The sequence below is a fragment of the Neovison vison genome, chromosome 12, assembly GCF_020171115.1.
Source record: "Neovison vison isolate M4711 chromosome 12, ASM_NN_V1, whole genome shotgun sequence".
Taxonomy (NCBI): domain Eukaryota; kingdom Metazoa; phylum Chordata; class Mammalia; order Carnivora; family Mustelidae; genus Neogale; species Neogale vison.
In genome coordinates, this window is record NC_058102.1 from 4,509,074 (window position 1) to 4,528,657 (window position 19,584).

The 19,584-nt window shown below is 59.1% G+C and overlaps 1 protein-coding gene across 4 annotated transcripts in view; it reads right to left on the minus strand.

Annotated features, from left to right (window-relative positions):
* The window catches only part of ARHGAP8 (Rho GTPase activating protein 8), a 59,593-nt gene that overhangs the window by 12,680 nt on the left and 27,329 nt on the right, over positions 1-19,584 (minus strand). For 3 of the 4 annotated variants that reach the window (XM_044229354.1, XM_044229357.1, XM_044229356.1), the window contains 5 exons: positions 16,675-16,762; positions 12,986-13,117; positions 8,569-8,655; positions 5,389-5,487; positions 4,120-4,230 (listed from right to left, as the gene is read on the minus strand). In XM_044229354.1, the coding sequence (XP_044085289.1) occupies positions 4,120-4,230; positions 5,389-5,487; positions 8,569-8,655; positions 12,986-13,117; positions 16,675-16,762 (517 nt within the window). The remainder of the gene's footprint in view (positions 1-4,119; positions 4,231-5,388; positions 5,488-8,568; positions 8,656-12,985; positions 13,118-16,674; positions 16,763-19,584) is intronic. The other variant, XM_044229355.1, reaches the window with a different exon arrangement.

Genomic DNA, 19,584 nt, shown 5'->3' on the forward strand with positions numbered 1-19,584 from the left:
ACTGCATCACAAAGAACAAAATACTTACAAAAATTTAACAAAAACAGGTGCAAAATACAGAGATGGGGAGCCATAAAACCTCACTGAAAGAAAAGGAGAAGAGCCACCTGTGAGGAAAGACTTGTTGTGGTTCACCAACTGGAAAGCGTGGTTTGGGGAAGACGGCCGTGCTCCCCGAAGGGATCCGCAGAGACAGCACCATCTCCGCTGAAATCCCGGCTGCCTTTTTACGAAATTGACAAGCTGATTCTGAAGTTAATATGGAAATGCAAGAGTCCCCAAAGAGCCAAAACCATGTCAAAAAAGAAGAACAAAGTTGGGAGACTCACATTCCCGACTTCAGAACTTAGTACCAAGCGACAGTACTAAAGACAGTGTGGAACCAACATGGGCCGATGGACGAGAATCCAGCATCCAGAAATAAACCCTCACACTCATGGGCAATCGGTTTTTGATAAGGGAGCCAAGGCAATTCGGTAGCAGAGAGAATGGTCATTTCAACAAGTGGTCCTAAGTCTGTGTGGAGTCATCAGGGAAGGCTTCCTGGAGGAGGGGAAGATGAAGGAGAAATGAGAGCCGGCAAGCCGGGCAGTGGGGACTAGTTCACACGGTCTGCACACCTTGTTGTGAAGCTCCCCTGGAGGTAAGGAGAATACGGTTTTAGCTCCACTTACGGGGAAAGAAACTGGGGTGAGTTACGTCACTGGCTTGACTTTCCCAAGCTGGGACCTGCATCCCCTCCGTTACCCAAAGGAGGCTCTCATTTACCTGCCCTCTTCCCCCTACCCCACAGCTGCCTAGAGGGAGCTGTACAGAATGCACACGTGCCTTTCTCCTTCTTCGGGGATGGCAAGGAGCAAAGCTAGCTTGACTCTCTGTCTCCCCCTTAATATATTATCTTAATTAGCTTGTTCTAAGGTGATAGCTTTCTGTTGTGTGCTTCTGAACTTAACTCAGCAAATTAACATTTGTGAATAGGATTTGGTTATGAATTTTAATGACTTCCATTCATTCATAGTCCAAACAAATTACATATTTGGTGCTCTATCTAATATGTTTATTGCCATTTTATTGTAGTCATTTTCAATGAAACAGCATAAAATATTAATTTAAAGAGGCGATCCCATGGATTAGCTCTCAAAGTGGCACACACGGCATGTTCTTCAGAGGCTGTCCCGGGATACTCATCGTTCCCTAAAGCTGCAATGAACTGGGGGTGCGGGGCCGGCTCGGTCGGTTGAGCCGATGACTCTTGATCTCGGGGTCATGAGTTCAAGCCCCACGTTGGGCGTCAAAAAAGAAAAAAGTACAACTGAACTGAGTTCAAACTCGTTTGAGTATAAACGAACTGAGTTACAACTGGCCCCAGAAGGAGTGAACTAAAGGACATCTCTAACACCCGTCTTTGCTCTGCTAACGGAGAGGTTCTAGCGTTCAGATGCTCCGCGAACACACTCTGAAAGCGTCTGTGGAGTCGGAAGGCCGAGGCTGCCTCCTCTGCTCTACACTCAGGTCGACGGCGCTAGCAATCCAGGAGTCTGGTGTGTTTTGTTTTTTTTATTTTTCATTTTTAAAATGTTATCGGACAATACGGTGACAGAAGTGGCTCTGAATACACTCTCAAAGGCCCTGCTGGGTTCGCCAGGCTAAGGGACGGATAACGGAAGCGCCGCGGGCCTCGGGCGTGGCCACCGAGGACCCCGGTTACCAGCCGGCCGCTGCCCCACAGGCCAGGCTGAAAGCGAGAGGGAACAACAGAAGCCTCAGAAGTACGGAGCCCACCTGGGCCCCTTGTCTGAGAGCTGGGTTCTCACAGCAACCCCAGGTCCCCCACACTCACTGCAGGTACCTCCCCGGCTGCCTTCCCTGGCGGCCTCCAGAGTCACACCGTGAGCTGGAGTTGGTCACGCCAGCACGTTTTTACAGCGTGTAAAGAAGGAAAATCTGGTAAATGTTTGTTCCAGATATATGTGGTAACACCGTATAGGCTCGGACGCTGCCTTCCCCAAGTGCTTCCCAAGTTCTCTTCAAGGGAACCCGCTTGTGCGCGTGTCCCGGTGGGAGCCAAACCGTCCTGCAGGCCAGCCGGGGGCCGTTTAAGTTCACATCCATTAAAATGACATAAAGTTAGAAATTCAGGGCCCGTGCCACACTAGCCACAACGGGCAGTGTGGACCACGTGTATCACTGCAGAAAGTTCTGGAAAATGGGGCTCATCTTTAGCTGCTGAGACCCACCCAAGGTGTAGACAACTCCCACCTCCTTACCCACCCCTCCTTACCCGTGCCAGCCCCGCCCTCGGCTCGACCCCCAGCCCCCAAGCCCCCGCGAGCCAGCACCAGCCCCCGTGGCGTGTTCTGGGAGCCGGGTGACAGCTCACCTTGCTCCCCCACACACTTCTCCTGCCGGCTCTTAGCTCCCTGTGCCCGCTGCAACTAATTACTATGGACACGGCACTTCCGAACGGTAAGAGCTCGCGGTCCTAGCCTTCTGCAGTGTCAGAGGCTAAAACGGGTCGACGGGGCTGTGTTTTGTACAGAGGCTCGAGGGGAGAACCCGTTCCTTACCTCTTCCGGCTCCTCGGGGTCACCTGCATTCCCTGACGTCACTCCAGCCTCCTGCTTCCATGCTCCTGGCTCCCCTCTGACTCTGACCCTCGTGGTGCCGCTGGGCCCACCCGGGTCCCTCACGGTCCCGAGATCCCTCACTGAATCACCCCTGCGGAGTCTCCGTCACCATGTGACACAATCGCAGGGACACTGATGTCCCCAGGGGCCGTGATTCTCCCCGTCACACGCAGCAGCCCTCCTTCACTCCAGGCCAGGAAGAAAGAGGGGTCCCCAGCGTGTCTCCCCTGTAGCCCCACAGCCCCCACGAGAAGAGGATGAGGAGTCCACATGCCCAGAGACCTCAGGAGAGGCAAGTGGCAAGTCCGAGGGGGCAGGTGGGGATCCCCCAGCGCCTTTGCCAGGACACCGGCCAGTCTCCAATGCTCAACCTTTCAGACTGCATCAAGTCGCAGAAAGGATTGTGACTGAGCAAACCACATCCAGGACCCGGCACCACCTCCAGACCCCGGTTTTCCACACACTGTGCACACCAGACCCAACAGCCCCACGCGGCCGTCAGATAAAACACCTCCTCCGTCTGGCCTACGGCCGGCAGCAGAGACCAGGATGGACCAGGCGCTCCCTGCCAGGCGGTGGAGTGGGAAGGCTCCCCATCAGCCCGTCGGAGGCAGTGGTGAGGCAGGAGGTCTCCATACTTCACCAGCAGCATCAGGGAAGCCTTCCTGCAGAAGGGGCCACTGGGGGAGTCTCAAAAGCAATGAAGTCGGCCCGGAATCCTTTACAAGGAAATGCTCATGGTCACATCCTCCAGCTCCTTCATTCCAGAAGTAAGTTAACCAGCTGAGATGGGGAGTGGATTCAGGGTCATGCGGCTGGTAAGGGGAGAGACCAGTCAGGAAGGACAGGACACACCACGCTGTGACACTAACAGTCCCCAATCAGGCGCTAGACAGGACAGAAGTTCCTTTCTCAGTCGGGCTCTGCGTCTGGTGTGGCAGCCACGGGAGGTGCACTGTGGTCACTGGGGGGGCCGGCTGGCATCGCCGCCGGCTGCGTCACTACAAGGCAGACGGTGAACTGGCTCCCAAAACTCCCTCCTGACGGGCCCTGCCCCACGGCCGCCCCGCCTCACTGGCTGAAGCAAAGCACATAGCGTGCTTCATGTTGAGGCTGGTGGCACGTGTCCTGCCATGGCCTGGATGCCCTGAACACAGGAGAGAACCCCAGGAACCAGTCCCCTGCCCACCACTGGGTCCCCTGCACATGGGCAAGAACCCCAGAACCTGGTCCCCTTCCCACCGCTGGGTCCCCTGCATGTGGGCAGGAACCCCAGGGACCTGGTCCTCTGCCTGCCACTGGGTCCCCTGCACACATTCACGCGGACACACTTGGAAGCAGGTGCTCCCGCCTCCAGGAAAAGAGTGCATTTCAGGTTCCCCGCAGGGGTAAGCGGGACTGCTGGATACAAAGGCGTGGGGACAGCCTCCCTGGGACACGAGTCCCACGGTCCCCCAGAGGAAACCAGCAGGTCACTCCCCAGCTCACTTACTATTGCAGACTGACGCCAAACTGCTGGGTGGGCAGAGGGGGCCGCGGCGGCGGCATCTTGGCAGGAGAGGGCGACCTGCCCTCGTGCAGGTTCCGGAGCTTCTCATCATACCTGAGGACACAGCGGAAGCACGGTTCTTACCTTGCTGGGGCCGGATGCCCCGTGAACGTCTGCAGGGCCCGTGCCTTGTCCTTCTGGGCCCAGGGGTCATACTGCCATGCCACGCGTGTGTGTGAGCACGTGCACACACACACACACACACAAACACACTGTCCGCCGCTACCGTGGGTGTTCGCATCAAAGGCACAGAGGATGATCCAACTTCAGCACATGCCACTCTCTCCACCCAACCCCGGGCCAACATTTCACCCACGTGTCTCCACAAAGGCTTCCCTCTGCTGGAAGCGCCCTTCGCCAGCCTCTGGGCCCAGCCACTGGTCCCTGGGAAACTCACTTCTTCCCCTGATATCCCCTTGCCCCTAGTCCCCTCCGTAGCAGTTGTCACCGACTCCTGGCCCCTACCACCGGGGCAGGATCACTCCCCACACCACCCTGTGTGCCCAGCGTCTGGTGTGCGACTTGGCACCCACAGCAGCTCAACATCTCCCCCACCCCTGAAAGCCTCCCCACCTCCCTGCAGCTCAGCGAAGGCCCTGCTCCCTCCAAGGAACCCCAGATAGGGAGATGCGAAGGGCCGGGGTTCTAAGACCTGCCCCTGCGTGCTGTGATGCCAGCCGACCGCACACCCTCCTCTGCTCCCGACCCCATGGGAGAGATCCCCGCTGCCATGGAAGCTCAAGTAGCAGACACACAAACAGGCTTTCAGCAAAAGCCACCGGCTGGGCTGGCGTCCAGAGCACCTGCGACGCGCCCGAGAACACTGCATTCTGTACGCGGCGTTATGCACACGCCTGAGAAACGCCCCCGTTTCTCCGCTCAAGGCAAACATGGTAAACACCAAGACCGAGAACAGCAGTTACCGCAGCGGCTTGTATTTTTAAATCAGTTCTCCGGGGGGCGGGGGAAGGGCCCGGCATCCGCACGCACAGCCCGCACAGCCCGCCGCAGGCTCGGCTCCTCCCTGAGTCAGCACTTAGCATCCCTGCTGACGCCGCGCATTTCGCATTTCGGGGCCAGATCCGCTGGGCGCGTGTTCTGGGCGCGTGTTTGGAGGCGCAGCCTTCCACGCTACGGGGGGCGGGGGGTGGGGACCAAGGCCCGTGGGATCCCCGGGGTGTTTCCACACCTCTCGGAACGGGTCCAACTCACCGCAGAACCTCCGGGGGGACGATCAGCTGGTCGTACTTGAGGTGTTCGCGGAGCTCGCTCAAGCCGTTGACATAGACGACTTTTTTCCCAAACTTATGACTGAAAAATCAGAAGCAGGAGAAGAAGGACGATGAGCCCAGGAGGCCGGGCCGGGGGCGGGGAGAGCAACGCGGGCGTGTCTCGCGCCGAGACGGTAAGTGCTGACTCCAGTGGAAACCGGGACACCACAGAAGCCGCGCATCTGCAGATCTGCCGCTTTCAGTGTCTCATCTGCATGAAAATAAAGATCTGCCTCCAGCTTGACTCTGCCACGAGTCTGCACACACGGGCGAGGGCAGGGAGGGGCCGGGGAGCCTGCGGTTTGGGGCGCCTTCCCACTTGGCACCCCCTCTTTGAGAGGGTCCTGGGGCGGGGCAGGGAGCACGCAAGGCACGGTCTGCCCTCTCTCCAGGACGGTGTCACTCGGGCGGCCAGCCGGGGGTGAGCACCAGTGGGGACAAGCCCCAGCCGAGTCTGCTTCCCCGCCTCCGAAGGCCTCATCCTCCCTCTCGGGAACGGGGTCGCCCTGAGTGGGACGGTCTGAGAAGACGCCTGCCGTCTACACCAGGACATACCACCTGGGACCGCCGTTACCAACGAGCCCGCGCCCCGAGCTGCGGAGCGAGGACAGGAACAGGATCCGGAGGGCAAGGAGCCCCACACCCTGCCCCACACCTGCCCCTGGTAAAGGACGGCTGCCCGCCTAGCTCCTGGTCACGGCTCCGCTGGACGGTCGCTGGCACCCAGGGAGAGGTGGGACACACACATACGCTGTGATGCTGTCGCCACGATCACGGCAATGAGCCGGTTCGTCGTCTACAAAGTGTTCCTCGCGTCCCCTGGCTTTGTGTGTGTGGCTAGAACGCTCAACACGAGGTTGTCCTCTGGACAGACTGTCGAGGGCACGACACCAAGTCGTCAACCACAACCCCACGCCAGTGGCCGGGCAGACGTCGAGAACCTCTTCCCTTGTGGCACAAGCCCAGCTGTTCCACCACAAGCCCAGGGGAGGCCACGGGAGGCCACGGGAGGCCACGGGAGGCCCAGCCTCGTGCACCGGCTCCCCCTAGTGGGCGAGCAGGAATTGGGCCAAGTGCCCCAACCCACAGCCACCTGCCCTTGGGGGCAGAGTGGGTCCAGGCCACTCCGCATGCATGGCTGGGCTGTTGGGGGACAGAGAGGTCAGTTTCTGAGCTGCAGGGAAGCCTCTGGGGCCAGCCCCTGCCCACACAGGAACACCCTCCAACATTTGCCATGTTTCTGCTGCCTGACCCCCTCCAGTGGCCAGGCATTTGCTAGTCACCAGGCTCTGGAGGTCTGGAGGACAGATACAAGCAGAACCCTGTTTCTTGCCACTGATACCCCGGAAAGGCCTCGGGGCAGTGCACTCTGGGGGATGGCAATGGAGGTGCATGGGCAAGCTCCGGGCCCCGACCCCCGAGGGTCGAAATCAGGAGGGGTCTGTCGACATCCTCTTGGTTCTTGGGTGCTGGAGGGCCTCTGTGCTGATCCACTTCACTTCCAAATGAGGACTCGAGGGCTCAGAGAGGTCACGCGGCTGCCCGAAGCCACACAGCCAACAGGTAGCAGAACCCAGTCCTGACCCCAGTGCCTCCAGCCCTGATTCCCAAGGTTCTCTCCTGGCCCCACTGTACGGCCACACCTGAGGCAGGGTAAGTGGCAGAACCACATGGCCTTGAGCTGGAAACCCGCTGAGCCGGGACTTAACCTCTCTGAGTAGCAACCTCCTCTCCTTTGGAAGAGAGAGAAGACAGCTGACTTCACGGGATCATTTCGGCTGCTATGCACGTAAGGTACATGAGAAGTTGTGATAAATGAATCACAAAAAAGATATGAAAAAATTTTTTAGGGGCACCTGGGTGGCTCAGTGGGTTAAAGCCTCTGCCTTTGACTCAGGTCATGATCCCAGCGTCCTGGGATCGAGCCCCGCGTCGAGCTCTCTGCTCAGCAGGGAGCCTGCTTTCTCTTCTCTCTCTGCCTGCTTCTCTGCCTACTTGTGATCTCTGTCTGTCAAATAAATAAATAAATGTTTTTTAAAAAAAAAATTTTTTTTAAAGCAACGTCCATAGCCAGCACTGAGATCAGCGAGCGCCCTGCAGGCGGCTTCTGAGCACTGGTGGGACCGGGTCACAAAGTCCCGCAAGGACAGCACGACTGCGTGGCACCACCAGCCGCAGGGGAAACCAAGAGAGAGGCTGTGCCTCCCGCCCAGAACACTGGGTGACCAGAAGCGGGGCCGAGACAAGCCCGAGCTCCCGAACCACCGCAGCGTCTGGGCGGCCTGTGACAGAACGGGAGGGTGATTATCTCCCCAAGAACTCAGAGAGGTTTCGAGAAGTCTGAGAGCTTTGCGAAGCCGAACGACACAGCCAACGGCGGAACAACATCCGACCGGTCTTCTCGGGCGGTTGCGTCACCAGCACAGGCTTCCTCGCTATGTCAAGCACAGCCTCTGTGGGCTGATCCTGGTTAAGCAAGGGGACAGACGGACAGAATCCCACCTTCCCAGCAGGCGTGGGGCTGTGGCGGCGGGAGGGGCAGGCCGTGGGAAAACAGGCGGGGAATTTTCCAACAAGGAGGAGAACTCCGGCCACCGAGGTCTCCCCTGCGGTACGGGAGCAGACTCAAGTCCCCGATTCCAGGAATTCTCCAAGCGGAGCCTGCAGACCGGGGAGCCACATCCGACCCCTCCCCCCATAACCTGCAGGGCCCCGTGGGCCACACTCTCTGGAAGGAGCGCTGGTCTGAGTTTTGTGAGTCATTGTAGTGGCCCACCCAACCTGAGCTGGCCTTGGGGACCCCACCCAACCTGAGCTGGCCTTGGGGACCCCCAACACAGGTGCAGAAAGCAGGTGCTCAGGCCAGGGTGGGGTTCAAAATACCAGGTGCAAAGGTCACCAGTGTTGCGAGCCTGCGTTCCTATCCATGACTGTCAGCCTGTGACCCGCCACAGCCACGGGGGGGGGGGGGGGGGGCAGCGTAGCACAGACACGTGGGTGCCCCGGAGAGGAGACCTCCGGAGAGGAGGCCCCCTAGGGAGAGCCGCCCCGGCCCGCCGCCCTGAACCCACAGGATGCAGCCTCCCACCCCCGAGAGGTTCTCGCCGAGATCACCGCGTACCTGATGAGCGGTTTGAAGATGGTCCAGAGGACCCTGATGAAGTTGGTGGGATGCACGACGTACAGCGCCTTCAAGTTCTTCTTGTACCTAAGGAGGGAAGCGTGAGGGGACTGCAGAGCGACTCGCCCAACACCCTGAGCTGAGGAACTGCGAAGCCTAACCGGGAGCCTCAGAACCTGGGCTCTGTCCACGCACGCGGTTCAAGCACACTGAGCCCCACGTCGAAGGGGAAAATCAGGACCGCCTGTTTGCCTCCGCTGCCCGGCATGCACGGCACACCTTACAGTTTGCAGGAGCGGGGTCCCTACTTCTGGGCACTCGCCCACACTGGGAGGCGGGGGGCTCGCTGAGCTGTTCATGACGTGAGGTACGGGGCACTCACTTAAAAACAGGGAGCTACGTAGCTCACTGGCTCCCCTCATTCCAGAATAATTCAGTCCAAGGCCATGAGGCTGGGCCCAGGAGATCAGCACCAGCCGGGTGGAGGCAGCAGGGGAGGGCAGGGTGGTCGTGGCCCCCGCCTGGCGCTGTGTGAGGGGAGGGGCGTGGGGTCCGCCAGGGGGACTCCGGCCAGCTCTCACCCCCAAACAAGAGCCAATGGATGGTCAGAACTTCAGGCATCTGGGGGGCCAGTTGTGAAAAACAAATTAAATAGCATAAACACATAATAAATCACATTAAGCACCGAGGCAATGTTCAATACTCATCACCCCCTCATTATTTTACTACGTTGACTTCTTCCCTTGCCCGTGATGCTATTTGTCTGCTGCATCCGAGTAAGTCTAATAAGTCCACACCGAGTGACCCCAACTCTGTGTCCAGTGGTGACACGCTGGGACCCTGAAGCTGGCCACGGTGGCTGGAGATCAGCCCATGACCCCCAGGAGCTGGTCATCACACGTGTACCAGGCTGCTGCCGGTGGGGAGGGGGAGGGGCAGAGGACGAGGGAGGTGACTGGAGGCCGGCTGTGTGAGCAGGGCTTCCACACGGGGACACACTGGGGGGAAGGGGGTGCACAGCGGCGGGGTGCCCCAAGAAGGTAACAAGACCAGCAAGTGAGATAAGTCAGATGCTGGGCGATGGACGGGCAAGCAAGTCAGTAAGGGAGGCACAGGCAGGTCCTCACTGCCAGAGGGGAGGGGACAGATGCAGAGAGAGAGAGCCAGAGGAGCCCTGCTGGGCAGGAACGGCTGTAGACACCAGGGTGAGCGCGCGGGCCCCGGCAGAAACGGAGACATGCGAACAACACCCCAACTGTCCATGCACAGGGCCTGGGAGCCAGTGTCCCCGAAAGCAACCAGCACAGTCCTTCCAGACCCTGGCCCCTGGACTCTCTGCACTGAGCGGAACCAGGGCCCCTAGAGAAACGGCGGACCCCGGGGTGTGCTGAGGGCCGGGTCACATGTGCCTGCAGCCCCACTGGTGCTGGATTCCGGAAAGGCAGGGCTTGCTTGGCGCGACGGGACACCTCTGAGGGTCACAGGAAGGGCACCCACGGGGCTGCATTTGAATCTGATTAAACACAATCATGGACTAGAACCCACTGAAAGAAACAGGAACTCGCGGGGTACCTGGGTGGCTCAGTGGGTTAAAGCCTCTGCCTTCAGCTCAGGTCATGATCTCAGGGTCCTGGGATCCAGCCCCGCATCGGGCTCTCTGCCCAGCGGGGAGCTTGCTTCCCCTCCTTCTCTCTCTGCCTGCCTCTCTGCGTACTCTGTCTTGTCAAATAAATTAAAAATAAAAAAAAAAAAAAAGAAAGAAAGAAACAGGAACCTGCAAGTCCATACAGATGTAAGCAAGCCAGAAGTGTACGCTCTGCCTTAGGGTAAACTGCCAGTACTTCCAAGCACCGTTCGGTCCCCCAACATCCCTGAGTTCTCAGCAGACCAAGAACGAGCGATGGAGGCTAAGACCAGGATGCGACGCTTCAATAAGGAGCAAGGTGTCTACAGTCTCAAAGTATCTCCCAAGGAAATACTAACAAATTACAAAGAGAAAGGCTCTCGGTGCAGGGAGGGGGCTGCAGCGAGTTGCGGGTGGTCCAGGGTCCCAGAGCACTGCTGCCGCCGAGTCACTCCTGACATGGAGGTGGCTTCCCCGAAGGGGTCCAGCACGTGTGTGGACTGGTTCCTTAAAAGGAATGGCCCGGCAGAACACTCCGGAGAATGAGGAGTCAACAGCCAAAAGGAAAAGAACGCAGGACACCCACCAGGGTGCAGCGAGAGCAGGCAGAAAACCCTTGTGGTATAAATCTCACTGAACTGCATCTGGAGCTCCCCTTGCATACCTCTGGTGACGGGGAACTCACCATCCCAGCAGACACTCCACTGCTGGTTTTGATGCCTAGAGTAACTGTCCTTTTCTATCCCATCGAGACAAGGTCTATAATCCTACCTATATCCAGGACCACCTCCTGGTCCACCTTTGTGAAAAGTAGGAGACACGTGTGCCTCCTTCCATTTGATAATTGATCTCTATTGGCTCAACAGAGGGGTACGTATCATGTCCTTCTGTCGGCCTGAGCTTCTGGAAAAGGCCACTTTGAAGGTGTCATTCACTTCTCCTCAAGCACTTCCCAAGGCTCCCCATTGCCTCCTAAACCAAGTCCAGTGTCTTCAGCACACGCCCTGCCCTTGGCCATCTCCCTCCACTCCCTCCATTCCCCAGCTGAATCCCCCAGGCCAGCCCTCCCACCACGAAGCCTCAGCCCCCCTCACTCTTCCTCAGGTCGGCCACATAGCAACACCTGCCCACCCCTCCAGGGGCCGCTCAGAGGCCACCTCCTCCAGCTGGCCTCTCTGACTGCCCCAGCCTGAACACCAGCACTCACTCCCGGCCCCACCTGGCTCCTCCACCACTGAGTGAGAACCTACCCCATGTAAACCTTTTCCCACAGGCAGGGGAAAAAGAGATGGGTTGGGGGGGGTGCAGTCGGGCGCAGGGGCCACAAACACGCCACTCTGCAGCTGCCCTGTCTGGTCAGAGACAGCGAGGACGCAGGGAAGGGGCTGTTGATTGCCCAGGGACAATCCAGGAGAGCTTCATGGGGGAGGGGCTACTGCTGAGGCCCGGCTGCCTCCAGCTCCCCTGCAGGGCCTGGCACAAGGTGTCAGGTAAATGACGCCAAAGTTCGCAATAATCCTTTCCCTAAAACACAGCACAGAAAGGCAAGAAACTCCACCAAAGAGTCACAGGTGACGACAGCAGGCCTCAAAGGACAGGTGGCCGGCTCTGGGAGGTCAGGAGCTGCTGGCCAGCATCCCACCCACTCGAAGCTCTGCTAGATCTCCATCAGAGGTACGACGGGCCTTTGGGAAGGAACACCCAGAGGATTCCAGGACACCCGCACGAAGGCCTGAGAGTGCAGCCCATTAGCCAAACACACTCTGAAATCGACTGTTACGCAAGACGTCACTCAAGAAAAAATCCCCCGGTCCATGCTGTTCCCAAGTGGTGCGGAGCATCGGGTGGGACAGGGAGACAGGGTCTTCGGTGGGTCCCAGCCCTGCCACACACCAGGTGAGGGGCACAGGGAGAGACACCTGCCCTCTGGGGCCAGTGTGTCCTCACCTGCCCAGCACGCCGTCTCTCCAAAAGAGACACCAGAAGGCCCTGTGCACACTGTAAAGTGCGGAGAAAGCACAAAGGGCATCTGGAAGACAGCCACGCGGTTGTGTTTCTTTGCCACATTTCTTAGATGAGGGTCGGCTATCTAGAGTACACGGGCCACATCCGGCAGGCCCCCGACTTTTGCACAGGCTGCAAGCTGAGAACGGCTTTCCCCAGTTCATTGTTGGGGAAAAATGGAATGTGAAAATGACATGAAATTCACAATCTGGTGTCCATCAGTGAAGCTTTCCTAGAACCCGGTTCCGCGTCTGCGCGTGTGTGTATTATCTGGGCTGTTCCCGTGCTGCACGGCAGAGCCGAGCGGTTTCAACGGAAATCTGAGGGCCCGATGGGGCACCTGGGTGGCTCAGTCATTAAGCCTCTGCCTTTGGCTCAGGTCGTGATCCCAGGGTCCTGGGATCGACCCCCATATTGGGCTCCCTGCTCTGCAGGAAGCCTGCTTCTCTCTCTCCCACTCCCCCTGCTTGTGTTCCCTCTTTCGCTGTCTCTCTCTGTCAAATAAATACATAAAATCTTCAAAAAATTTTGGAAAAAAAAAAAAAAAAGGAAATCTGAGGGCTGGTAAAGCCAAAATGTTGACTATCTGGACGGCCCTGCCCTGGATGAGGAAGCAGGTTAGAGGCCCTGCCGAGGGGAGGTGACCCCACCCACCCCCAGCTCCTCTAGCCTAGCTTCCCGCCTCCTGTGGCACAGCCCGGACCCCTCCTAGTCCCCTGGCCCCCCCTCCCACAGTGGGACCCTGAGCCCCGCCCCCGCCCCCGCCCTCCAGGGCTCGGGCGCACACACCTCCTGTCAAACTCCTTGTAGGCGCTCTGCAGCCAGCCCAGCGACGGCTTGTTCCGGCTGTTCAGCCCGTAATGGAAGTAGACGACGGTGTAATCGCTCTCCACGTACTGGTCCAGAGTGTACTTCAAGTACCTGGGCATTAAGCGCAAGACCCGGTTTCGAAAATCACCTCTTACTGTCACCGAAACCAAGGACGCTTTCCCCAGAACAGAAGCCATGGGCACCCATTGGGTGCCAGCACCCAGCACCCCAGGTCACGGGGGTACCCATCCAGGGCCCCTGGGAACCCACCTGCAAGGGGCCCCACCGCCTTTTGTTAGAGGCGGCTCAGAGAGGTGGAGCCCTGAGGGTCACGGTCACACAGCTAGCAAGGGGATGTGACAGGCCCAAAAATGGCCCAGAAGAGACATCCCCAGCAAACGTCTGAGCCCGTGAACGTGACCTGACTCGGAAAAGGGTCTCTGCAGCTGTGACTGAGGTGAGGCTCTTTCGAGGAAGAGTTTCTCCTAGATGATCTGGGTGGGCACTCAACATGCCCACATGTCCCACCAGGACAGATAAAAGGGGAAATCCCAGAAGACAGCTGTGTCTGAGAAGAGAGAGGCAGAGCGGAGAGTGACGGAGCCCCCCGCCCAGGAGGGGAAGGTCTGCTGCCAGCCGGCGACGCGAGGGGCAAGGTTCCTCTCCTGGGGGGCTCCCTCTGGAGGAGCACGGCCCCGCCAACACTGGTTTCGGCCTTCCAGCTGAGAGAATAAATTTGTTTCACTCATTCCATACGCAGGGATGAGTTTAGCAGCCCCGGAGGGTAAGAGAGGCCGAGCCGGGATTTGAACCCAGGATAGAACCCTGCCATTCGGATGCGTCTCTAGGAGCAGGCAATTCCCGCCTTCCAGATTAGCTCCAACCGTTTTTTCTCATCACCCTAGAGGAGAATCCTGACTCTGCTTGTTCTGTCTCGTGGCCACATGCCACAGTACGAGTCCCCAAAACTCTGCGATCGCTTCCAGGCCCAGGCCTCGTCCAGCCACCTGCAGGAGGACCTCTCCGATGTCCCTCGTCTCCGATGCATAAATGTGAGGCAAAGCTGGCCTGACGTGTCCGAGGTTTGGTCTTATCTGTTGGGGAGGCAGCCCCAGTGCTCACTCTCCAGGACACTTGCTCAAACACTGCTTGGACTAAGCTCCTGGGGCAGCCTTCACTAAGGCCGTCCTTCTGTCCCCCTCACAGGCAGAAGCCAGGCTGAGGTCTCTAAGTCCACAGAGCACCCACACCGCCCGGAACCCCTCATTTCTGCAGATGGTCACCCTTGCGTTTCTCAACTCTCAGGAGAGGAGACCAGGGGAACATCTATGTCAGCTCACTTGTCCACGCGGGACACGTGGGCACATCCGTGCAAGCAGGCACCCTTCCCCGGCCCAGAGCGCTCCCCTGTCCTTCCTGCGAGCGCGCCGAGCTCTCTCCCTGTCACGGTACATCTGCTGTGCGGCGTGCTTGGCGCAGGAAGTCATTAACTAAATTACTGGTTGAGCTTCAAAGACACAGACTTATTTCTTCACCCACTGCAAAAATAGGAGCGCACATCTGGCCACAAGAAAGCTACTGCTTGGACAGGGAGAAGGAGGGTGGTGTGCGTGGTGGCAATGTTTTCCATGGAGTCATGGAAGAGACAGCCTGGGCACTTTTCCTAGCAAGACCAAGAAGCCCACAGGCACCTTGGAGTAAATCAGAAAAAGGCGCTCCTTCCTCTGCATTGATACCCTCCAGCGCTGGGTGAGAGGAACGGCAGCTGGATGGCAGCCCGTCGTGGTGCCTCCCTTGTGCAGTGAACAACCTACACAACTGTCCACAGAGGCTGTGCTGGCCACTTCCTTCTGGTAGTGAAGGTCTCTGAGGCAGCACAAGAGAAAACACCATGTACCCATTGCTATCAGAGGTAGGTTTTTTTGTTTTTGATTTTTGTTCTTTTGAATTGAGATAAAATTTGTAACATAGCATTAACCATTTTAAAACGCACAATTCAGTGACACTGAGTACACGCATGATGTTGTGTGACCACTGCCATCCAGCTCCCGAAGGTTGTCGTGGCCCCAAAGCAAGCCCACAGCCGTGAATGAGTTTATTACCCCGCCTCCTGCAACCTCCTGCTTTCTGTCTGTCCGGGATCCTTCTGTCTTTACAAGGAAATAAATCCAAACACCTCCTGGGCCAGCAGTGGGCCTTCAGTGACAGCTGACCTGCAGGTCATGGGTTTGTGAAGCCACAGAAGGAATAATCTACAAGGGATTGTGTTAACCTTGGAGGACCCCAGACGGGAGCTCTCCCTGACCCGGGACCCCCTCTCTGTGTGCCCCCATGTGCGAGCATGCTGGAGGGGGCCAGTGCGCCACAATGCCGGCGCTCCTTGTGGACTCTGTGGCAATCTCGCCCCACAGCAGCGGCAGCGCTGGCTCGAGACTCCTGAGCCCCCGGGGCCAGCAGGGTTCCTGCGGTCACACTGTATCTCCCACTGCTGTCAGAAGACCCTTTCGCAGACCAGATTGGAGATTCGGGTCAAGGGGATTCTCATAAAACCACTACCCACAGACTCTCAATTGCTTCTGGGACCCGCTCACACTTTCCCTAGAGCTGGGGGCTCCAGGGCACGGCCCCTCAGCACTACGCCCTGGGTGGAGAAGTGGGCAGGCTGGAGCGGTCAGAACCGGGAATGGGAGCCACACTGGGGCCGCGGTCAGGACGCGCCGACCCTCCCAGCACCTCTCACGAGGCTCGCGGGCTCCCGCCAGGAAGTAGGCCTGGGAAGCAGCACAGCCAGCACATGGAGTGTGCAGACGCCAGCGGCAACAGACAAGACGGAGGGGGTGACAGCAGCCAAGGCTGCATGCAGCTAAGTGGACGGCCTTCCTTCTGAGCAGGGGAGAAGCAGACACAGAGGGCAGGGGTCTGTGTGGGAGGGAGGTCTGAGAGGGCCCCTAGGGCTGGGCTCAGAGCTTCAGACTGTGGACCTAAAGTCACCCTGGGCTGAGAAGAGCCTTAAGCCCCACAGGTGGCTTTGGTGACCTGGAAAACGATACAACATCCACCTGGGGACCTGTGAGTCGACCTACACTGATGAGCCTTTAACCCTGAGCATCCACTCATGCTGACGGTGAGGGAGAGGAGTGCATGTGCATACGTGTGCATGCATGTGTGTGTGTGGCGCGCGCACAGGGGTGTGTGTACACGGGTGTGTGTATGCATGGGGGTATGTGTGTGCATGCGTGTGTGTGTGCGGGGGTGTGTACATGTGTGTGCACGAATGTGTATGTGTGCGTGGGTGTGTGCATGTGTGCACGGGTGTGTGTGTGCACGAGGGTGTGTGTGTGTGTGCAGGGGTGTGTGTATGTGCACGGGGGTGGGGTGTGTGTGTGTGTGTGCACAGGGGTGGGGGTGGTGTGTGTGTGTGCCTGGGGATGGGGGTGGTGTGTGTGTGCACAGGGGTGAGGTGTGTGTGTGCGTGGGGATGGGGGTGGAGTGTGCGTGCACGTAGGTACGGGGTGGGGTGTGTTTGTGTGCACAGGGATGGGGGGTGGTGTGTGTGTGTGTGTGTGTGCACGGGGTGGGGGTGGGGTGTGTGCGTGCGCATGCACACAAGGGGACACACACACACACACAGAAGGGCATGCGTGCGCACAGGCACCCATGGGACTTACTCCAGCAGACGCCTATGGTTGAGCTCGTGGGAGGGGGGCATCCGGCAGCAGCTGAAGGTGATGACTCGTCTCCCAAAGCGGTCCTCCCCTGCAGGAGCAGACACCGGCATGAGCCCCACTGGCACCCAGGGCCGCCTTCTCGTGGGGCAGCCCCCCGCACTGACGGGAAACAGAAGCCTCCCGAGCAGCCCCACCTGACCTAAGGGGCCCGGGCGGCTGGCAGCCAGCGAAGACAGCTCCTGGATGAGCGTGTGCTACACGGCGCCTCGTGTGCCTCCGTCAGGCTCAGGTTCGCCCCCAGCCCGCACGCAGGGGCACTCGCTCCCCTTTACGAACGGCGATGGGGCCTGGCGGGCTGAGTCACCGGTGCACAGCGGCTCCGCGGACGGAGGGCACCTGGGCTGGAACCTAGATGCACTTGGCCTCACCCCTGGGGTCCGGCCACCCTGCCCACTGCCGCCTCCTCATAGAATTCGAGCGTCCCTGACACCCCCAGGACTCCAGGCCCTGGAGAAGGCTTGGGGGGGCCTGGGGGATAGTCTCCCCTGGACTGTGAACAGGAGTCCTGGTGCTTGGTGCTGCCACCAACGTGGCCCAGGGGACCCTGTGACTCTGCTGACACAGTGGTCCTCACCACACATGGGACAGTGCGAGGGGGGTTGCTCCCCAAGGGCCTATGCCCGTCTGAATATCTGTGTCCCCAGCACGCAGACCCACTGCCCATGCCTGGCCTCAAATTATGCCCAATCACCCGTCACTGATCAACTGGGAGACGGGTTCTAGAACCTGAAGAAAGCAGGTAGCCTTCTAGAAATAACACCACTTTAAACTCGCTTTCATCCTAACGAAGTATTTACAGCCATTTTCAGGGATTTGCTTAAAATGAGAAACAACGAGAGCAGCGCTTCCCAGCCCCTCCAGCTCTGACTGGAGCTAGTGGGGACTGCACACACACTCGCATGTATGTCTGCACGTGCACACCCACGTGCACACTCGTGGCTTGCCCTAACCGCACACCCGGGACGGCTGTTTATTATTGGGGACACATCTGAATCTTCCCAGGAGCCCAGAAGCTACTCTGATGCTCAGAATTCGAGAGCTGTTCCGGTTTCCAGACACGGCACCTTCTCATTTCCGGGGCTCCTCACGGATTCTGCTCACGCTTCCCACGTGTCTAGTGAGCCCCTGCGTGGAAGGACTGCACCGGAAACCTCACCGAATGGGGGCTCAGCGGGCGTGCCCGGGAGGGGAGTGTGTCCCACACACTGCTCCGAGCGTCCCAGAGGCTGGGGTCCCGTGGCCAAGCAGTGTCTGTGCTCGCCTGGGGGACACAAGGACTGTGCCTTGCCTGTGCATTGCCTTTCAAGCTGGGGATCTTCCGTGGGGCAACCGAAGCCGTGGGAATTAATTGCCCCTGGGGCTGAAAGAGAAAGTGAGCGTCCGTCATGAAAGGACAAGAACCCGATGGCGTGATCGTTGCCCATCAGGCCAAGCGCAAACTCTTGGGGGGGCAAAATAACGTGGCAAATGGAAGACAAGGTCAACAAGCATTCACAGAAGGCCCACTGTGCACTCAGCTGTGGGGAGAGAGACCAGACACGGGCCTCGTCTGGCCCCACCATCCTGGGCAAAGGACTGTGATGTAGGGAGGGGGTCTCGGCCCGCCCCCACAAGCCGCTGAGAAGCCTGCGGGCTCCGGCAGCCACAGGCTACGTCTCCAGCACCTTCCACCTGGTTGGGCTTGGGCCACACCTCCTGGGCGAAGGGCTCCATTCTCCACAGAGGGTCCTCACTTCAGACGGCAGCTGCTGGTCGGGGGTCCCCCGGGCACCCCGCTGCGGACCAGCTGGCTACAAACCCAGAGGCAACCACGACTGCCCCCTGTCGGTAATGCACCAGCTCACTTCCATTCTACCATAAAGGACGCCAGTCAAGACCAGCTAGGAGCGGAGACGGGGGGCGGGGTGGGAGGGTCCTGGGTGTGGAGACCCACGCCGCCTCCCCCTGCAGTCAGGCAGATCCAGTGTCACCACCACCACCACACGGGCACGTGGCTCCGGAGTCCTCACTGGCTTCACCACAGGGGTGCGGCAGACAGAGCTGTGACTCAGTCCATATGCGGTTCCGTCCGTGATCAATGCGGATCGAACGCCTGGCAGTGGACTGAAGGCAGTCTCCAGCCCCTGGAGGTCACAAAGCTCGGGCCCTCTGATCCCGGTTGGTCCTTCTGGCTCAGCAGCCCCGTCCTGAGCTGTCTTGGCAGCACGCACGACCCGGAGTCCGCTGTGAGCCTCCTCTCTGGAAACAGCTGCTCCTGCCACTTGGGAAATTGCAAGGACTCGGAGGCTACTTCCCAAGAATCAGAGACAAAGACCAGACGCGCCATTTACCCCGCCGTGTCACATGACCCTACGCCCCTGCCACGCCGACTGTGCAGAGCGGGGCGGGACAGGGCTGTCGTGGGGGCCACCACACCCAGCAGGCCAGAGACGCAGAGGCCAAGCTCCAGAAAGGGACGCTGAAGCAGGAACTGGGGCTGCAGGCAAGACCTTGCTGAGGGCAGAGCGGACGTCAGCTCGCAGGCCACCCTGATGGACCGAGAACAGCGCGGGTGTGACACAGGCGCCACCGCGGGCTGCAGGCTGTCCCGGCAAATGATGGTGGAAGGAGGGGCCGAGGCCACAGGGACGAGGAGAGTGAGGGTCTGACTTTATCCTGCTGACACTGCAGAGCCGGTGAGGAGGGAAGTAAGGGACACCATCTGACGGGTCGCTCTAAAGGCCCATCGGCTGCTGGTGGAGGGGGACCTGGAGTGGGGCGTCCCAAGCAGAGACTGCATGTGGGAGGGAGTAAGGCAGTGGGGGCCAGTGACCTCCACAACTGGAGAGGGGCCCCCAGTGCTGGCCTGGG